General features: G+C 38.5%; 1 protein-coding gene across 11 annotated transcripts in view; it reads left to right on the top strand.

Moving 5' to 3' along the window:
* Positions 1 to 16,648, top strand: part of grid1a (glutamate receptor, ionotropic, delta 1a) — a 326,902-nt gene that overhangs the window by 290,946 nt on the left and 19,308 nt on the right. For all 11 annotated transcript variants that reach the window (XM_077495430.1, XM_077495429.1, XM_077495436.1 and 8 more), the window contains 4 exons: positions 7,285 to 7,386; positions 9,680 to 9,877; positions 11,316 to 11,646; positions 16,392 to 16,530. In XM_077495430.1, coding sequence (XP_077351556.1) covers positions 7,285 to 7,386; positions 9,680 to 9,877; positions 11,316 to 11,646; positions 16,392 to 16,530 — 770 coding nt within the window. The remainder of the gene's footprint in view (positions 1 to 7,284; positions 7,387 to 9,679; positions 9,878 to 11,315; positions 11,647 to 16,391; positions 16,531 to 16,648) is intronic.

Genomic DNA, 16,648 nt, shown 5'->3' with positions numbered 1-16,648 from the left:
AACGACGCCGACTGCCAGGCTCAAACGCTCTCTATTAGGGCGCTCATATAAATATTCAGAAAGTCCGTCTTGCCTACGCCGCGTCTATCTCGCTAGCGTCATCCAGATGAGACACACCATTACGCGCCGTCCTCCTCATCCTCGCCTCTAACTCACTGCCGCCGTCACCTTCCTCCTCCCTCGCCGCGGCTCGCCTCCCTCTCCATCATCGTTTATCTGCATCCAGTCCATTTTCCTCCCAGCCTGATGGCTCTCAGATGAGGCGTCTCTCTGCTTAAGACACTCTAATGAAGACTGAAATACTATTTCCTGGATGGCCACTATGAGTTTGCGCCACCAGCTCGCTGCTTCTTCTTCTTCTTCTTCTTCTCCTGCTGCAGAGTGATCGATGCCGCTTTTGTTGTTTTGCTTCCCCCGCGTTGCGCTTATTGATGTGTCAGCTCCTTTTCCTAAGCAGATATTGCAATTGACTTCCCGTTCGCGCCGGGCTCTTCGCGCAGAGAAGTCCGCTCGTCCGGATGTAATCGCTCCTCTTAGCCGAGCATCTTTCATGCATCAGTCAGAATTGATTTCTCGCGGCCGCGGCCGGTAACTATGACAGCCGTCTATGCCGAGTGGGGCATTATAGAGAAACGTGGCTTTGTAAAAGTTGCGGCATTAACCTCTCCCAAATAAGCTCGTTTTTTAGGAGGGCCCAAGATGACAAATGTGTTCATTATTAAACCTCAAAAGACCGGCTGTAGTCAGCAACAATGCGTCAGTACAGTTTAAAACCACCAGTGCTTAAAGCAGTGCATTCAAAGCTTTTCTGTTCACAGCGCAACAGAAAAAAATCTGCTTCTTATGCCTCAAAAACACTTTTGAACTGCTTAACTTCAAGTGCTAAGTGTGGACTGTGCAATTTTGCTTCCTCATTTGTCATTGTTGACCCATGAACAATTGGAAACCGTTGCTAAGAAACAAAACAAAATTGCGGCATTAAAAAAAAAATAAAAAAAAAAAGAGAAACGGGGAAAAATACATTTTTGGATGATTAAACAGAGTGGGTCATATTGACCCATGAACATTGTTGCTAAAAAAAAAAAAAAAAAAAAAAACATGGCAAGGGAAACATTAACTCCTACTTGCTCTTACAAGAGGTGATTCGTTAACCCTCCTTTTATGTTGACGGTCAAACTTAACCTCTTCGGAAATCTAGAAATGCAAATCGAGAAATATTCTTCTTCCAACAGTCTTAAACATTAATTAATTAGGGATGGGCGAGTACCAATACCAGGTATCGGTATCGGACCGATACCAGCCTTTTTTCAAGTACTCGAGTACTCATGACGCAGATGAGTACAAGCGACCGATGGCAGAGGGGGAAGACGTTAAGTGAGTCCTCCTTGCCTGTAAGTGGCGCTAGCTTGCAGCAGTTTTTCACCAAAACTTCACCGGTTTGGAAATACAGTACTTCAAAATTGTGAATCTTAAACTAAAAGAGCATTTTTGAGTTTTATTTTGAGCCTTAAGACTATTGAAGAGTGACTGTGCTGGTTTTTTTTTGTCAAAATTAAAGGTAATATATTTGTTTAAAAATATCTTTTAGTGATTTTTTTATTTTTTATTTGTCATTTTATTTTTTATTTTATTATTTGTCATTTTATTTTTTATTTGGTATCGGCAGTTGGTATCGGTATGGGTCTGAAAAAAAGTGGGCTCGAACATCCCTACTATTAATCTAAAAACCAAATTGTCTGAAATCAGTCTCATAAAAGTCTAAAAAAATAAAATAAAAATTCACTCAAGATAAGTAGAATTGTATTATTCTAAATAGTCTCAACTCGCAAAATATATTAGTATCCGTCAAACTGATTTACAAATTGACTATCGTGATAACATCACGGTCACGATTACGAAACCAGCAACACGGTGATATGGTTTTCAGTTTGGACTCTTATTTATGCAACGTTGTCAATAATTCACAAATTCTGCTTGGGTATGTTAACACAAACGGTTTATGTTCTGATGATTGAAGATGAGTGCACATGTACCCATGAATGTTGTTCTTAAGAAACAACGGGAGGGTTTAAAAATGAGTCCGTCGTCATCCCGTTGCACCTGCCAAGATGGTTTGTCGTTTGGCGACCTCGCTCTGGCACGTGCGGCCGCCAGGTCCTCGCAAGAAAACACAGCGGCGTCTGCTTAATCAGAGCAATAATTCTGTCATGGCTGCCAGTACTGGCCCAAGTGTTGCTAACTGGAGCCCAAAACGAGGCCCAGCGGTCCTCGCCAAATTGGGCTGCCATTTTCGTCCTCCGCCGCTGTATAACACCACTTATTTGGCGCTCGTTTTTTTTGGCTCAACTTGTGTCCCCACAGAAGTGGACAGACTTTTTTTTTTTTTTTTTCTTTCTGGCCAAACATGACCAAAAAAAAGAGTGTGGAATCAAGTTGGAGCTTGTTTTTAGTTGCTTTGACAGCCAGCCATCCATTTTGTGTTGCGCTTGTCCTCCAAACTCCAAACAGGAGGCAAGATTCAAACCGACAACCTCTTAAATGTGAAGCTAACCGCTAACACCATGCTACCCATTTTGCTTAGCAATGTTTATAAAATGTGTTACCAAGGATATGTTTTTATACAGGTGGTTATTTGTAACTTAAACGTCATAAACACAAACAGATAAAAGGCTCATATTGAAATATTCCAATCAAAGTCAGCAAAGAAAATTGATTTTCCTCCCTGGCAAACAAAAGGAAATGTTAAATTTTTAGTGACGTATTTTCATGCCGAGTGCAACTGTAGCTCAACGCACGCCCTAAATCTATGCAGGGGCGGGCTAGACCCAGTGAAGGTATTTTCCACAGCTGCGCACACCGTTGCGGGCGTGGCCTGATTTGTCCCCAACGAAAGCGGCTTCTCTCATTCCCTTTAAAATGAGCACAGTCCTTGAGATGGTGCAAGTAAAAATGAATCGGCTGGAGGTCGAGGCGTGCAAAGTTTGTTTATAAGGTACTGTAAGTAGACCTCCGTGGATGGATGATGTAAAGTGCACCAGGTAGATCACAGATGAAGTGTGTTTCACCCTGATCATTTGCATCCGTGTGTTTGTATTTGGATTATGTAATGTTTTTTAAAAAACAAACAAACAGTGAGAAGATTAGTGACAGCTGAACTTTTAATGCTGGCTCCGCAGTTTTAATGAATTAGTCTTTCTCACACACCCACAGACCCGCAAATTGCTGACTTTATCATCGATCTGAATGCCGATGTTGTGTTCCTTCATCTGCATAAAAATGTGGTGATGGAGATAACACAGATCATCTTCAGTTTTTGTCAGTTTTTGTCAGTGCAGAATAATAATAGCAGTCACTCCATGTCATGTTACTCCGGCCGGAATATTCCCAAAGTGTCTGCTTTGACTCATCATTGTGCAATATTGAGTTATAAGTGGAGACGTTGCGGTGACAGTCGGACGCGCAGCTCGTGTTTGCCTATCAGGAGAGATAAGACCGGACTCGTTTGAATGGTCAGCTTATATTGCCTCGCGCGTCTGGCAATGAGCGATAGCTTCATTCCGGCTTCTTCCGCAGGGGACGGCGGGAAGCGAAAGGAGACTTGGAGAATAAACCTACGCGTACAGTGTGTTCCTTTTCAAATTGAGGAGCTACAAATAGCCGAGTGCCACATTAGTTGAGTGTTTACTTCCCAAGTTGACCTCTCTTCTCAACCCCAAGAACGGAACATTGAAGCAAACAGTGTAATTCTCTTTTGAAGGGGGAAAAAACAAAAAAAAGTTATTCTCTCTTCACTGTGGATTTAAGGTAGAGATAGACCGATAAGGTTTTTTCGGGCCCGATACCGATACCAATTATTAGTAGTGAAGGATGCCGATAACCGATATTTGGAGCCGATATTCAATTTCACTAAAAAGGGACATCAAAATTTGGAATTTGTTTATTTTTTTATTATTTTTTTTATTTTAAAGCATATGTTTATTGAGCAACTTTTAGGGTTAGTAAAATATTTTTAAGGTTTTGTTTTGTTTTGTTTTTTTGTTGTTTTTTTCAAAATCTTAGTCAATAGACACGTTCTGGGATCTCCCAGGCGCAGTAGCATGTTTTCAAAAGTAAAAAAAAAAAAAAAAAGTATAACAACAAAAATTTTCTACACAAAATAAGTCTTCCAAAATTTAAAAATATCCAAAGTATTACTTTTTTATTTATCTTAATTTTAATTTCAATCAAAAACAGAAGGTGCAGAGAGTTTCCATGGTTGACAAAAATGAAAATAAAACCTTTTTTTTTTTAAATTTACATTTAAATTAGTTCCCTGAAGTTAACACTTATAAAAAAAATTAAAAAAATGGATCTATTATCGGCCATATGATTCTCAAAATGCTGAATATCGGCGCCGATAATCGGCCCAGCTGATAATCGGTCTATCCCTAATTTAAGGTAAATGCATGATTGTATAAGAACCACCGAGACCATGCATGGGACTGGAAGAACTGGTCCAAAGCAAAGATGTGAAACTATCTTCAGCTTTTTTGTTCCACCGTCATAATGACGCCGTTTAAGTGGTTCAATGGCAAGCGTCATCGGCCGCCTCCATCGTGTAATCGAAGCGCTCGTGACGCCGCCGTCTTCGAGAAAATGTAATAATAACAATGATAAGCCCTGCCTTCCTTTCATTGTCAGTTTGAAACGGTCGTTGTCATTTCCGCAGCCTCATTAAAGATCGAGCTTGGTAGCCATTAGCCAAATGGCCGTCATTACGGTGACTTTTTAAAAAGGCATATCCGAGAATTTCAATACATCAATAATCGTCCCTTTGTGCTGCGGCGAAGCTCATTGGGTGTATGTAATACGACTTTCTGCTCCTATGGAGCTGCATTTTTTTTTTTTTTTAAGAAAAGATCAATCCAAAGCAGACGTGCGTGATGAAAGCTGGACCCTGTATTCTACTCTGAGAGCATCATTAATGCCATACGCCTCCATGTGTCATCTCGGGAAAAAAAAAAACCAGCCCATTTTCTAGATCAGAAAAGTTTGTGGGAAAGTAAAGAAGATTTCGTGTATGTTTTACGAAATATCAAACTGTATCAAGGTGTCGTAACATGATTTCATCAAGGATCATTACTGCACACTTTACTCAGTTTTTCTTTCCACGACATGAGGAAAGATATTAACTTATACCTTGAACACTATGGATGTAAGAAGAGAATATTTGTGAAAACATTTCTCTCATTTGCTTCCGAAGAAGATTGTGAGAGTCGGTGTGAGTGAGTCCTGTAAACATCACATGTAGAATAATGTACATTTTCTAAACCAGAATAGCCCGAGCTGCATTTCTAGAGTATGTGCAAAGGGCCCGTTCAAATCAGTTTTTACCTAAAAGGGCATGCAAAACGTGCCCTCTGCTTTCTTTTTTTTTTTTGTTTTTTTGCGTTTCAGTGTTTTTCCCAAGTTTTCAAAGTCAAGCACTTACGTACGACGGAGCGTAGAAGCAAAGTGGTGTCAATGTTTCATGAAGCCAAGGTTCAAAGTTAAGTGCAGGGGTTCACTTAACGCAATCTTGACTCTTGAGAAAAAAATGCCACTCACAATGCTGCTTCTGTTCCCAGGCCAAGATACTTTACATGAGATTTTTTTTTTTTCCTGATAAAATTCGACTTTATGGCTGTAGAGAATTCTTTGACGTTGTGTCTACATACATGCAAATTAAAAGTTCATCAAGGTTATCATATCTTTTCATGTAATGACATTTTGCTACAATATAAAGTATTGTAGCCAGTGTGCAGCGTAACAGTTGAAATCTTAATGGCAACAAAAGTGAGTACACCTCTAAGCGAAATTCAGTTTGACTCCTCTGACTGTTTTTTTTTTGTTATTATTATTATTAGTAGTAGTAGTAGGATTTCAACGCTAAAATGTATCCTGTACTAATCAATCTGTTGAAATTAAACTATATTACTGTATCTAATTTTTATCAACTGGAACTATTTTGTGAAATCAAACATGTTGATATACAAATGTAAAGGATAGAAATTTGAAATGAATGGGGAAAAAGTTCATAAAGGGAATCCAATAAAATACATCATAAAAAAAAATTTAAAAAAAAAAAAAGAGAGAGAGAGAAATGAAAATTACAGTTCAGTGGAATCTAATGGACATTTTTTATTTTATTATTATTATTATTATTATTATTATTATTTGGTATTCAAAATAATCTAGCCTAGATTGGCTGGCAACCAGTTCACTGCCCAGCTGGGATGGGCTCCAGCACTCCTGTGACCCTTGTGAGGAAAAGCATCTAAGAAAATGGATGGATGGAAAATAATCTACAGTAAATTATTTTAACTGTTTACTGTAATTGCTTAATTCTACAGATTTTTACTTTATTTTGACTTGAAAATGGTCCAAAAGAAGCAAAAGAAAGTTTGAACTGCGTAAAACATTTACTCATGTTTTTTTGGGGGTTTTTTTTGAGAAAGGTGACTTGTGAGTTGTCGAGGTGCTCTGCAGGCCAGAGCGGCTCGTCGTTTGCCCGCGGGCCGTCCTCCTTGTCCTGTCATCTCGAATGGGGAAAGACGCCCGAAAAGCGACGCGTCACATCCTGCAGGACACTCGAACCCGCTCAAAGCGCTGATTAACAATTTAAACGACGTCTCCTCCGCAAGCGGGGGACGCCGCTCACAAAGTTGACGAGGCGGAAGGCAAACACATTTTCACCTAATTCCCATCATAATGCGCCGTTATGATAACCTGTTGTTCTCCCGTAATCATCATATTCCGCCATCGCCTCCGCTTTCATCTCTGATCACTATTAAGCACGGCGCAGATTGCTCGCAAAGTGCAGCAAAATATGGCGGCGATTGTTTTGCTGGAGAGTCCTAACAGCATGCTAATGGCTGACACTTGTCGCCTTGGCAACCAGATGTCTTGTGAGATAGTGCTGTTGTTTTTCAGCTGAATCCTAAATTGTTAGCCGGGTCCTTTTGTTCGTCCTGTAATCAATGCTGTGAGACATTTTTTTTTTTTTGTATGTTTACAATTATTTGAGTGGCCACACACATGACCCAGACGACTATTTGATGTATACAGAGGTGCATGCAAAATAACATTCGTAGTCTGAGCAGATCAAATATTTTTTTGTTCAGGATCTGCCGGCAGGTACCGAATGGCCTCCGGCCTCCTCTGCAGCCTTGTGGCGGTTTGGGATTTTATAGTAGACGCGATGGCCACGTCTCATTGCTCACAGCGTCTTAACTTCCATCTGTCCATCTCCTTCTTGCCTTCCAGTTGGCATCATGGGACTCCAGCCGGGGTCTGAACGGAAGCTTAAAGGAGAGCCGGATCGAGAGCGGCATGCAGGGGGTGACGCTCAAGATCGTCACGTTGTTGGTGAGTCACATTTCCTGTTGCAAGTAGATGCACCTGATCTAGAACCTTCAACTCATGGCTCGGTTTTTTTCTCTCAAAATGTTGTATGCCTCATTTATATATATATATATATATATATATATATATATATATATATATATATATATATATATATATATATATATATATATAATTAAATTTTTTTTTTTTTTTTTACAAAAGACTGGTTATGGTGTATCACTCAGTCCCATAGCTTCAAACAATACAGAAATAAAATTACTTTTTTTTTTATTATTATTATTTTGTTTGTTTTCATTTCTTTGCCAGGACAAAAAAATAAAGAAAGAAAATAACTTCCATCAGAGAGAGTCTGATTGAGTCCTTGAGAAAAAAAACCAAAATGTGCACAAAAGCCGAGTACTACCAGACTGCAAATGGGCAGAATTTCTCGTTTGACTTTCTTCCGAGTCACCGAGTTCTTACCTGAGTTGAGCCAGGTCACGAGAACGGACCCCCGTGTGCTGGCGGGCGCAGGAAGGCTTCGCGGCAGGGGAATAGAGAACAAACAAAGCGCAAAGCCGCTGGGAACGTGCGGACGACGTGACAAAGCTCGGCCCACTTTGTCGCCCGAGACGGCTTTTAAAGATCTTTCCCGCACGAATTGGGGGCCCTTGGAAGCCCTTCAAAGTCAGTTTGCCCTCCGCCAACTTTCTTTCTCCGCCTCCTCCCACTCGCTGCGCTTCCTCTTCTTCTTCTTCTTCTTCATGCATGGCTTCCCTTGCAGTGTATTTATTCACATAAGTTCAGCTCAGCACTGTCGACTTGATCACGCCACAGGCCCCGCCGCGAACTCACTTTCGCTCTCCTCGCTTCTGCCGTCTCCTCCCGCCGCTATCTTTTAGTCCACCTTTAATTCCTCTCTGACACTTCATAAAGACGGACAGCAGGCTGTGGCATTTTTTTTACATTTTTTTTTAAGGTCCATTTCCACATTGATGAAGCGCCGCCGTTGCCATGGCAGCGTGTAACAGTAGCAGACGAGACTGTTTTATCAACTCGGGCTGCCGTCGAGGCTCTTCAAATTTCTTCTGATGACTGAACGTGTCCTCATCTCCGCTGGCCAGTTTGCAGTGCGTCGCCATGAATGATTAAAGCAGCACTAATGAACTTTTTGGTGCGTGTGCGCGTGTGCGTGTGTGTTCCTACTCACTAGGGTTTGCCGACATTTGTAAAGTGTAATTGACTGTCAGGCCCCTCAGGTAAATACAAATGGGTCCGAGTGAGCAAATTTTTTTTAACGGGACAAAGACATGGACAGAAGCGAAAGAAGTTGATCAAAAATAATCCAACTGTGATTTTTGGTGTTGGGCCAAAACCTTGTACCTCTAAAATGGGAACTTTTCATGAGACCCCCGCCCCAAACAGCATCTTTTTGTTCAACCATTAATATTATCAAAAGGAGCAAGCCATTTTCAACATTTTAGATTTGTCAATAGTGTGAGAAAATAAGACCCACGCGTGTAGACTGACCAATAATATTCATAGTTATTTATTTATTTATTAAATATTAAATTTACCAAATTGTGGATTTTGAGGTTTTGTATATACTCAGTATACGGCTCTGAGGTCTGCAGACTTGGTCTATTAAAACCCCTTATGGATGCCTCTAAAATGTAAGAGGTATGTTTTGCCAGGCGCATTAGGCCTGGATTTCAAAGCAAACATGGTGGAGCAGCATTTAGCTGTTATGCTGCACACAAATGTAATAAGCTACCAACAGAAATGAATTTTTTTTTAAATAAATTTCACAATACTGCTTTTTAGTTATTGAGTAATTTTGAAAAACTATTTTTTTTTCTTTACTTTTGAATGGTTTAAAAAAATTTTTTAAGTTTTGTGTTTAAATGTTGACAATGTATGTTTTTTTTGAAAAAATAATAAAACATCTACTGTAGTTTTATTTATTAATATTATTTTTTTATTTAGTTTTATTTTCTCTGCCTTTGTCGTTAATTTTTTATTTTTTATTTTGTAAATGCTTTAGTTGTTGTCTTTGCTTGTGTTGAGTTGAAATGTACAATATAAATGAAGCAGTCTTGCCTTATTTGGGCGAATTTCCAAACAATTCACCCTAAATGGCTGCTTCAATTTCAAGTTCTTGAGGGCTTTTTTGGTGGGTCCTTTCATATCCACCAAATTTTGCGTCGATTGGTCACGTAAAACCGGTGTGGTGTGCTAAATTTTCCTAACTTTCCAGGGGACGTTGTTGAACTTTCAAATCTCATGCTGACAATCTGCAAACTGATGTGAACAGGAAGAGCCTTTCGTGATGGTGGCAGAGAACATCCTGGGCCAGCCCAAGAGATACAAAGGCTTCTCCATCGACGTCCTGGACGCCCTGGCCAAGATCCTGGGCTTCAAGTACGACATCTACCAAGTCGCAGATGCCAAGTACGGCTCGGCGCTCCCCAACGGCTCCTGGAACGGAATGATTGGCGAACTCATTGGCAAGGTCAGCGCGAGTTTTGCGTCCCAGCTGGCAACCGCCGTCCACCTTTTTAGATCCACATCATTTCTCTGCCAAAGGGAGGACACCGTTTTCTTGTTTTTCAAATGGTAGAGTTTGCCGTAATGGAAGCAAAAACAAGAAATGCGTCACTCGGACCCAAAAGCTTTTATCAGCAAATCAGTCGCTCGGCTTCGTACCGCGAAGTAGAAGGACAAAAGCTTTGAGAGCATGACTGAATTGTAATATTCGTTTAGCTCCATCCTTAATGGAGTTACAGGTTATTTTCCCATCCCACTGATTCAAAACAAGCCGCGGGAATATATAAATATATATTTTTTTCTCTCTCGTGTTCAATCTTTTATTTTGCGTTGAAGCTTGCAAGCTGCATGGAACATTTCGACTTCATAACAGTCGTGACCTAATTAAGACCACCGGCTGCCTTTCACTCACTTGATCACTCTGCAGACTCTGTCGGGAGAGGCTGGCGGAATACAAAAATCCTTTCCCATAAAGGGAAGGTCCAGACATTATGAATTAGACATGAATCAGATTCACATGCACCAGCCCCGTCGCTTTCACGGCCAATATATTTGTAAATATTTCCATGTGATTATGCATAATTTGTTTTTGGCTCCGTATAAAAAGCTCAATAAGTTTTTATGATAACAAATAATCATCACAAAATACTTTTATATACTTTAAATGTGAACAAATAGACCACCAATTATTGTGAATGACTAAAATCCTGAAGCATGGAATATGCTGTAATTATATTTGCATTATTTATGTTAGGAATGTTCGATACCACTTTTTTTTCTTTTTTTTTTTTTTTTGGTACTGAGACTACTGGTACTATTAAAATTTCTAAAAAATCATAAACTGCACCTTGAAATAAGGTGCTAATTTATGCAATAGGTGTATATATATATTTTTTTATTTTATTAATGAAGTTATTTTACTTTTGAAATGTATTGCCCTTTTGGAAATGTAACTTTGTTAGGGATAATATGATTCTGAGTGAATAATATTAATCATTATGTATATATAGTATATACATAGATAGATAACTATCAATAATTTTATATATACTGTAAGTGTTAATTATATAAAACAATGTGTCAAACAGCCGCAATCTTGCACCGACTACTTGCAAGGAAAACTTACTCGATGTCAGATTTGTAATTTTTATTATTAATTATTATTATTATTATTTATTTATTTTTTTATTATTATTATTATTTCGGTGCTGGTAGTATAATAATTGGGTATTATGATTACCGGTATCTAAAATATTAATATAGAGTATAAAAATAATTAAGAGTGTCATAGCACTATAGTAGTAGCTGTAGAGCATTAGCATTGTTAGCATTAGCATTGTTAGCAATAGCATTGTGGTGTTGGTATCAGAGTAGTCGTAACGTTGCGAATGTTTGTTGTTCAGAGGGCGGACCTGGCCGTGTCGGCCATCACCATCACCCCGGAGCGCGAGCGCGTGGTGGACTTCAGCAAGCGCTACCTGGACTACTCGGTGGGCATCCTGATGCGCAAGTCGGAGGAGAAGATCAACATCTTCTCCCTGCTGGCGCCGTTCGACCTGGCCGTGTGGGCCTGCATCGCCGCCGCCATCCCCGTGGTGGGCGTCATGATCTTTCTGCTCAGGCGCATCCAGGCCGCCCGTTGCCGGAGCGGCGCGGGCGGCCACCCGCCGCCCTCGGCCTCTACCTCGCTGCAGAGCGCCATCTGGATCGTCTACGGGGCGTTTGTCCAGCAAGGTACGTCAGCCAACGTTTAAGGTCCACACATTTGTGCAGAATGTTGCTTTAATTACAGGATGCAAGCAAGGCAGAAACATTTGAAATGATTAAATCTGGCAAAATTTTAATACCTAACAAATAGAATACATGCATTAAAGATGCTAGTGCTGGCTGATCTAGCAATTATTACATACCATTAAAGTAGGTTGGCATGTGAATGATGATGATTTATTATTACAAGCCAACTAGAGCTGTCAAAATTAATTGATTAATCGACAAGTAATCTGAGCTATTTAATCTATATTTTTAATAATTGAGTACCATAATCTTTTGGAGCCTTTTTTTTTTTTTTTAAGTTGTCCAAATCTTCTGATTTCAGCATATCAACAGTAATTGTTCACTATTATCTTCTGTTTAATCAAAATAAGACATTTGCAAACATCTGTTTTTACTTTGAAAAACAATGATAGAACCGATAACATAGTACCACATCAATCTTTTTTTTTTAATCGTTATATGAATACGAAGTATGAAATAAATACCAATTGCTGGTTAATAAACAATTTAACAAAATTAAAATGAAGTAAGTAGGGAAAAAATGCTTTTGTAGTACACTTTAATGCAAAATTAAAATGAATCAGATTAGTTGATTAATCGATTGAATAAATATCAATAGATTAATCGATTCTAAAAAAATATTCGATAGTGACAGCACTAAAGCCGACGTTACAGATACAAAAAACCCCCGGAAGATATTCATTCAATGTACACATTTGACATATTATAGCTTTAATAATATGTCAAGGAGGCTGTAACACTATTAATGTGTTAAAGCTTTTTTTTTTTTTTTTTTTTTTTTTTTTTTTTTTTTTTTTTTTTTTTTTTTAATCACTTGCAAATATATGCATTAAAGAAGCATTAAAGGTGTCCTGGCAGGTCCACCAATGTTTCATAAAATTCAAGCAGATGATCCAGAGTTGCCATGACGATGATAGCAATACTTTATTACAAATCAATGTATCAACAGATTTTTAAAAAGTGAAATTATCACCTACTGTGACTTTATCTATTGGGAAGGCTGGAATGCTTCTCAAGCAGAAGAAAAAATATATATATGGAAAATGTGCATTAAAGTTGTTGTCGTCCTGGCTGGTCCGCCGATATTCCTCGCCCCAAAGTCGCAGATCCAGACCATTATCCTGATTGCACGCCAATGTTGCATTAACACTAATTAAAGGCTGGCCCTCGAAAGTCAAATGATCACATTACTGAGGTTTTAATTACAGAAAAGGAGGAAAGCCGATACACTTGAAGTGCTTTCAAGATTTTCATTTTCATAAACGCTTACGAGTTGAACATTTGAATGAAGAGCAAACTGATTGGGAGGAATTCATGAACGCTGTCCGCGTATACGGTATTAGAGACCACTAAAGTAGTTGACCGAGCATGGCTGGTTTGCAATGATAGCCACATCATCAAGACAATTTTGCAAGCAACATGTTGACATCTTAGCTGGGGAGGGAGTGTGGAACACTTGATGTGATTAAACAGAGCAGAAAAGGTGAGTAATGAGCAAATCAAGTAGAATACATGCGTTTAAGAGCTCGGCCATCCGTCATTGAAACAAGTGCACAGCCTTGCATTTTTTCCCAAAGACGTCCTCGTCAAGGACGCGGCTCCATCTTTACAGCTGGTCCACATCCAGCGACCACACGTCGTCCCATTTGGACAAACGACTATTCCGGCAACTGAGCGGCATCCATCATCGACTGGCACGTCGTCCACGAGCCAACCCCAAAACAACAGGAATTTCACTTTCTTTTTCATTATTTTTTTTTGTTCTTTTGACTCCCAGCGCTGCCAGTTTTGTTTTTTGTCAAGCAGACGGTTTGTTTCCCAGGAAAGTCGCTTCGATATGGAGCCGAGCGCTGATGCTTTGCGGCTTTGTTGGAGAGCGTGAACTCGGCTGCGGCGTCAACATTCGCCGGCGCTTTGTCAAAAGACGTCGGTTGAAATCCTTCTCTTGCGTTTTTAAGGGAGACAAGGATGTTTTTTTTTTCCATAGTTGACATCAGTTCCAACGTGTCTGAATAACGTGCGTGTGTCAGAATACCCCAAAGACCAAAAATGAGAGCACATTTGACACCAGGGGTGGGCAAAGTTCAAGCGTTGGTTTTTAAATCCAACTCACTCAGAGTTCTATAATATTTGTTGTGTTTTCCTAATATTGGTTAATTAAATTGTATCTATCATTTATTTTGTATTATTCATTTATCTCATTAGATACATTTATTTGTTAAGAAATAACAATTTATAAATATTTGTAATATAAATAATTTTATAAATACATTCATTTATTTTATTAAATAATTGCTTAATTTAGTTATTGTGAATAAAAACAAGTATTGTTTTTTTTTTTAAATAAAAATCAATTTGAAAAAAATTCCTTTATTTATTTTTGTTAAATGAGGGGTTAATATTTTAACTCATTTGCTCCCAAAAACGTTTTAAGTGACCCAAGGACGTATTTATACGTTGTTGTTTTTTTGTTTTTTTAAAAATGTTTTTAAATGTATCTCAAATAACTGGTACATAATGTATTACATGTATTATAAATGGTACAATTAAATTTGTTAGATTTTATTTTTAAAAGAAAATGTTTCACATAATTTTCCAACACATCTGAGTTTTAAAAAAAATCATTAGTTTTAAAAATTAAATGTTACCAAATCTCCCGCTTTAGCATGACAGCCACTATAATGTAAATAATAATAATGCAGTGGGACGATATAAAGGAGAAAATCTGTGACGGATACTCTCAACGCTTCACTTTTGGAGGCAGCGTTTTATTCCTACACGAGTGTGACGCACGTACACTTCACCAAACGCTATTAATTCCACACTTGATGCACGGGGCAGCCACTCCCAAAGATTTGTCGATAAGCAGTAAAATGTCAATTGTAAAATAAAATTCCCCCTTTAAGCGAGCGACTGGAAATCATGGCGGGCCGGCGAGCAGCAAGCGGAAGCGGGCAAATAGGTTGTTTTTTTTTGCTCCCGATGACAAAGTTTTATAAGAAGTTTATTTGGAAGAAGAAGACGGAGCGCCGCACTCGACCCACTTGACTTTCACGATGCGCATTTCACATCCGATGACCTTTAAAGATCACTCAAAGCCGCGCATAATAAAAGTGACGGATGCCGGCGCGCCGCGCGTCTGACGAGGCGTTCACTTGCGTCCCGAGGCCGCAGCTGCGTCGGCTCCACGGTGACACACTCCAGCCAAACGCGCTCTCGTCACATCATTTTGCACTGGCGCCAGCTTCCTCCTGACATTTTCTACAGCTCCATTTTTTTTTTTTTTTTTTATGCTTTCAAAAACTCAAATTTATCCTGACATTTCGCTCGTACACTTCATAAGCTCTTTTTGATTTCATACCCGAGTGCGAGGCAGAGTCAGAAATGAAATGTGCAAAACGAATGTGATGAAGCGCTCTTCCTCAAAAAGCTCAAAAGACATGAAAGCAAAAGAAAGTTGGATGAATAAAGATGACTGTTAATGAAGACTCGACTCTTTGCCGCAAACTTTGAGGTGCAGGTTCGAACACGGCGGTGGTGCCTTCGGTTACATGTTGAACTCCTTCCGTGAGCATTTCACCATTGAAATGAATGGAAATAACATTCTGTTCAAGACATCCATAAAACAGAAGCACAAATAAGATTTTTCTTTTTTTTTTTTTTATGAGACACGTAGCACCTGTAAATGATTTGTTCATCTGCCTGTTTTTTTTTTTTAAACTTAAATGATTTTTTTTAATGATCTTTTTCTAATGAGTTTTTATTGCACTTTTTTTTTTTTACTATACATTGCGCATTTTTTTTTTTTTTACTATACATTACAATTTGTTTAATACTTTTTTTTAAATAATGCACCGAAACCCCTTTATTAAAAAAGTAAAACTGTCTCATACTGAAATATGTTTTAATTAAAGTAAAACAAGGCATTAAAAAAAAAGTGGTAGTCAAATTGATTAAAAATAAAGTAAAATTTTAAAAAAAGCTAACAAAGTAATACTCTCTTTTTTTTTCTTTTTTTTTTACTATACATTACATTTTGTTTAATACTTTTTTTTTTTTTAATAATGCACAAAAACCCCTGTATTAAAAAAGTAAAACTCAGTCTCATACTGAAATATTTCTTTAAACTAAAATGAGGCATTTAAAAAAAAACTAAATAAAACTGATAGTCAAATTGATTATAAATAAATAATAAAACAAAAATGAAATGAAAATCGCAGTGTAAAAACAAAGCAAAACGACTTGTAACTGAATTTTGAAAAGCAAAAATCGAACCGAAAAAAGAAAAAATATGATAGATGCACAATTATTTTAAGCCTGATATTAAACAGGTTTAGCATTTTTAATTGTCAAAAAAATAAAATAAAATGTTGCATAAGACAAGAACCCATTCTCAATGATATCGCATGATATATATTTGGATTCCAATATTTGGCAGAATGAATTTCTAATAACGGATTAATCATCAGATTAATTTAATAAAATATATATTTTGTAATTAATAAAATATTTTTTTCTTATAACTAATAAAGGTATCAATTACTGGCAGAACATTAGACTATTTTATAAACTATCCTTTTTTTTTTTTTCCATGAAGGGGGGCGTTTGAATGGTATTATCTCTGTCTCCAATTAATCGGTCGATTACGATGACGCTCAATGTGATCATGCGTGCCCGTGCAACAGGCAGCGACTCCATCTTGGGCTCGGTGGCGCTGCGCATCGTGATGGGCAGCTGGTGGCTCTTCACCCTCATCGTGTGCTCGTCCTACACGGCCAACCTGGCCGCCTACCTCACCGTCTCCCGCATGGACAACGCAGTACGGTAAGACGTCCGTCCTGATATCGCTCTCTTGTTGGGGAATATGAGTTAAGAAGCAAATTCCAGCAGTTTTTTTTATCGATATCAGAAGGCGGCCATTTTTGCCACTTGCTGTCGACTG

This window comes from Festucalex cinctus, chromosome 14, assembly GCF_051991245.1.
Source record: "Festucalex cinctus isolate MCC-2025b chromosome 14, RoL_Fcin_1.0, whole genome shotgun sequence".
In the NCBI taxonomy this organism is placed as follows: Eukaryota; Metazoa; Chordata; class Actinopteri; order Syngnathiformes; family Syngnathidae; genus Festucalex; species Festucalex cinctus.
The sequence above is the reverse complement of the archived record's forward strand: the minus strand, read 5'-3'. Positions and strand labels throughout refer to the sequence as shown.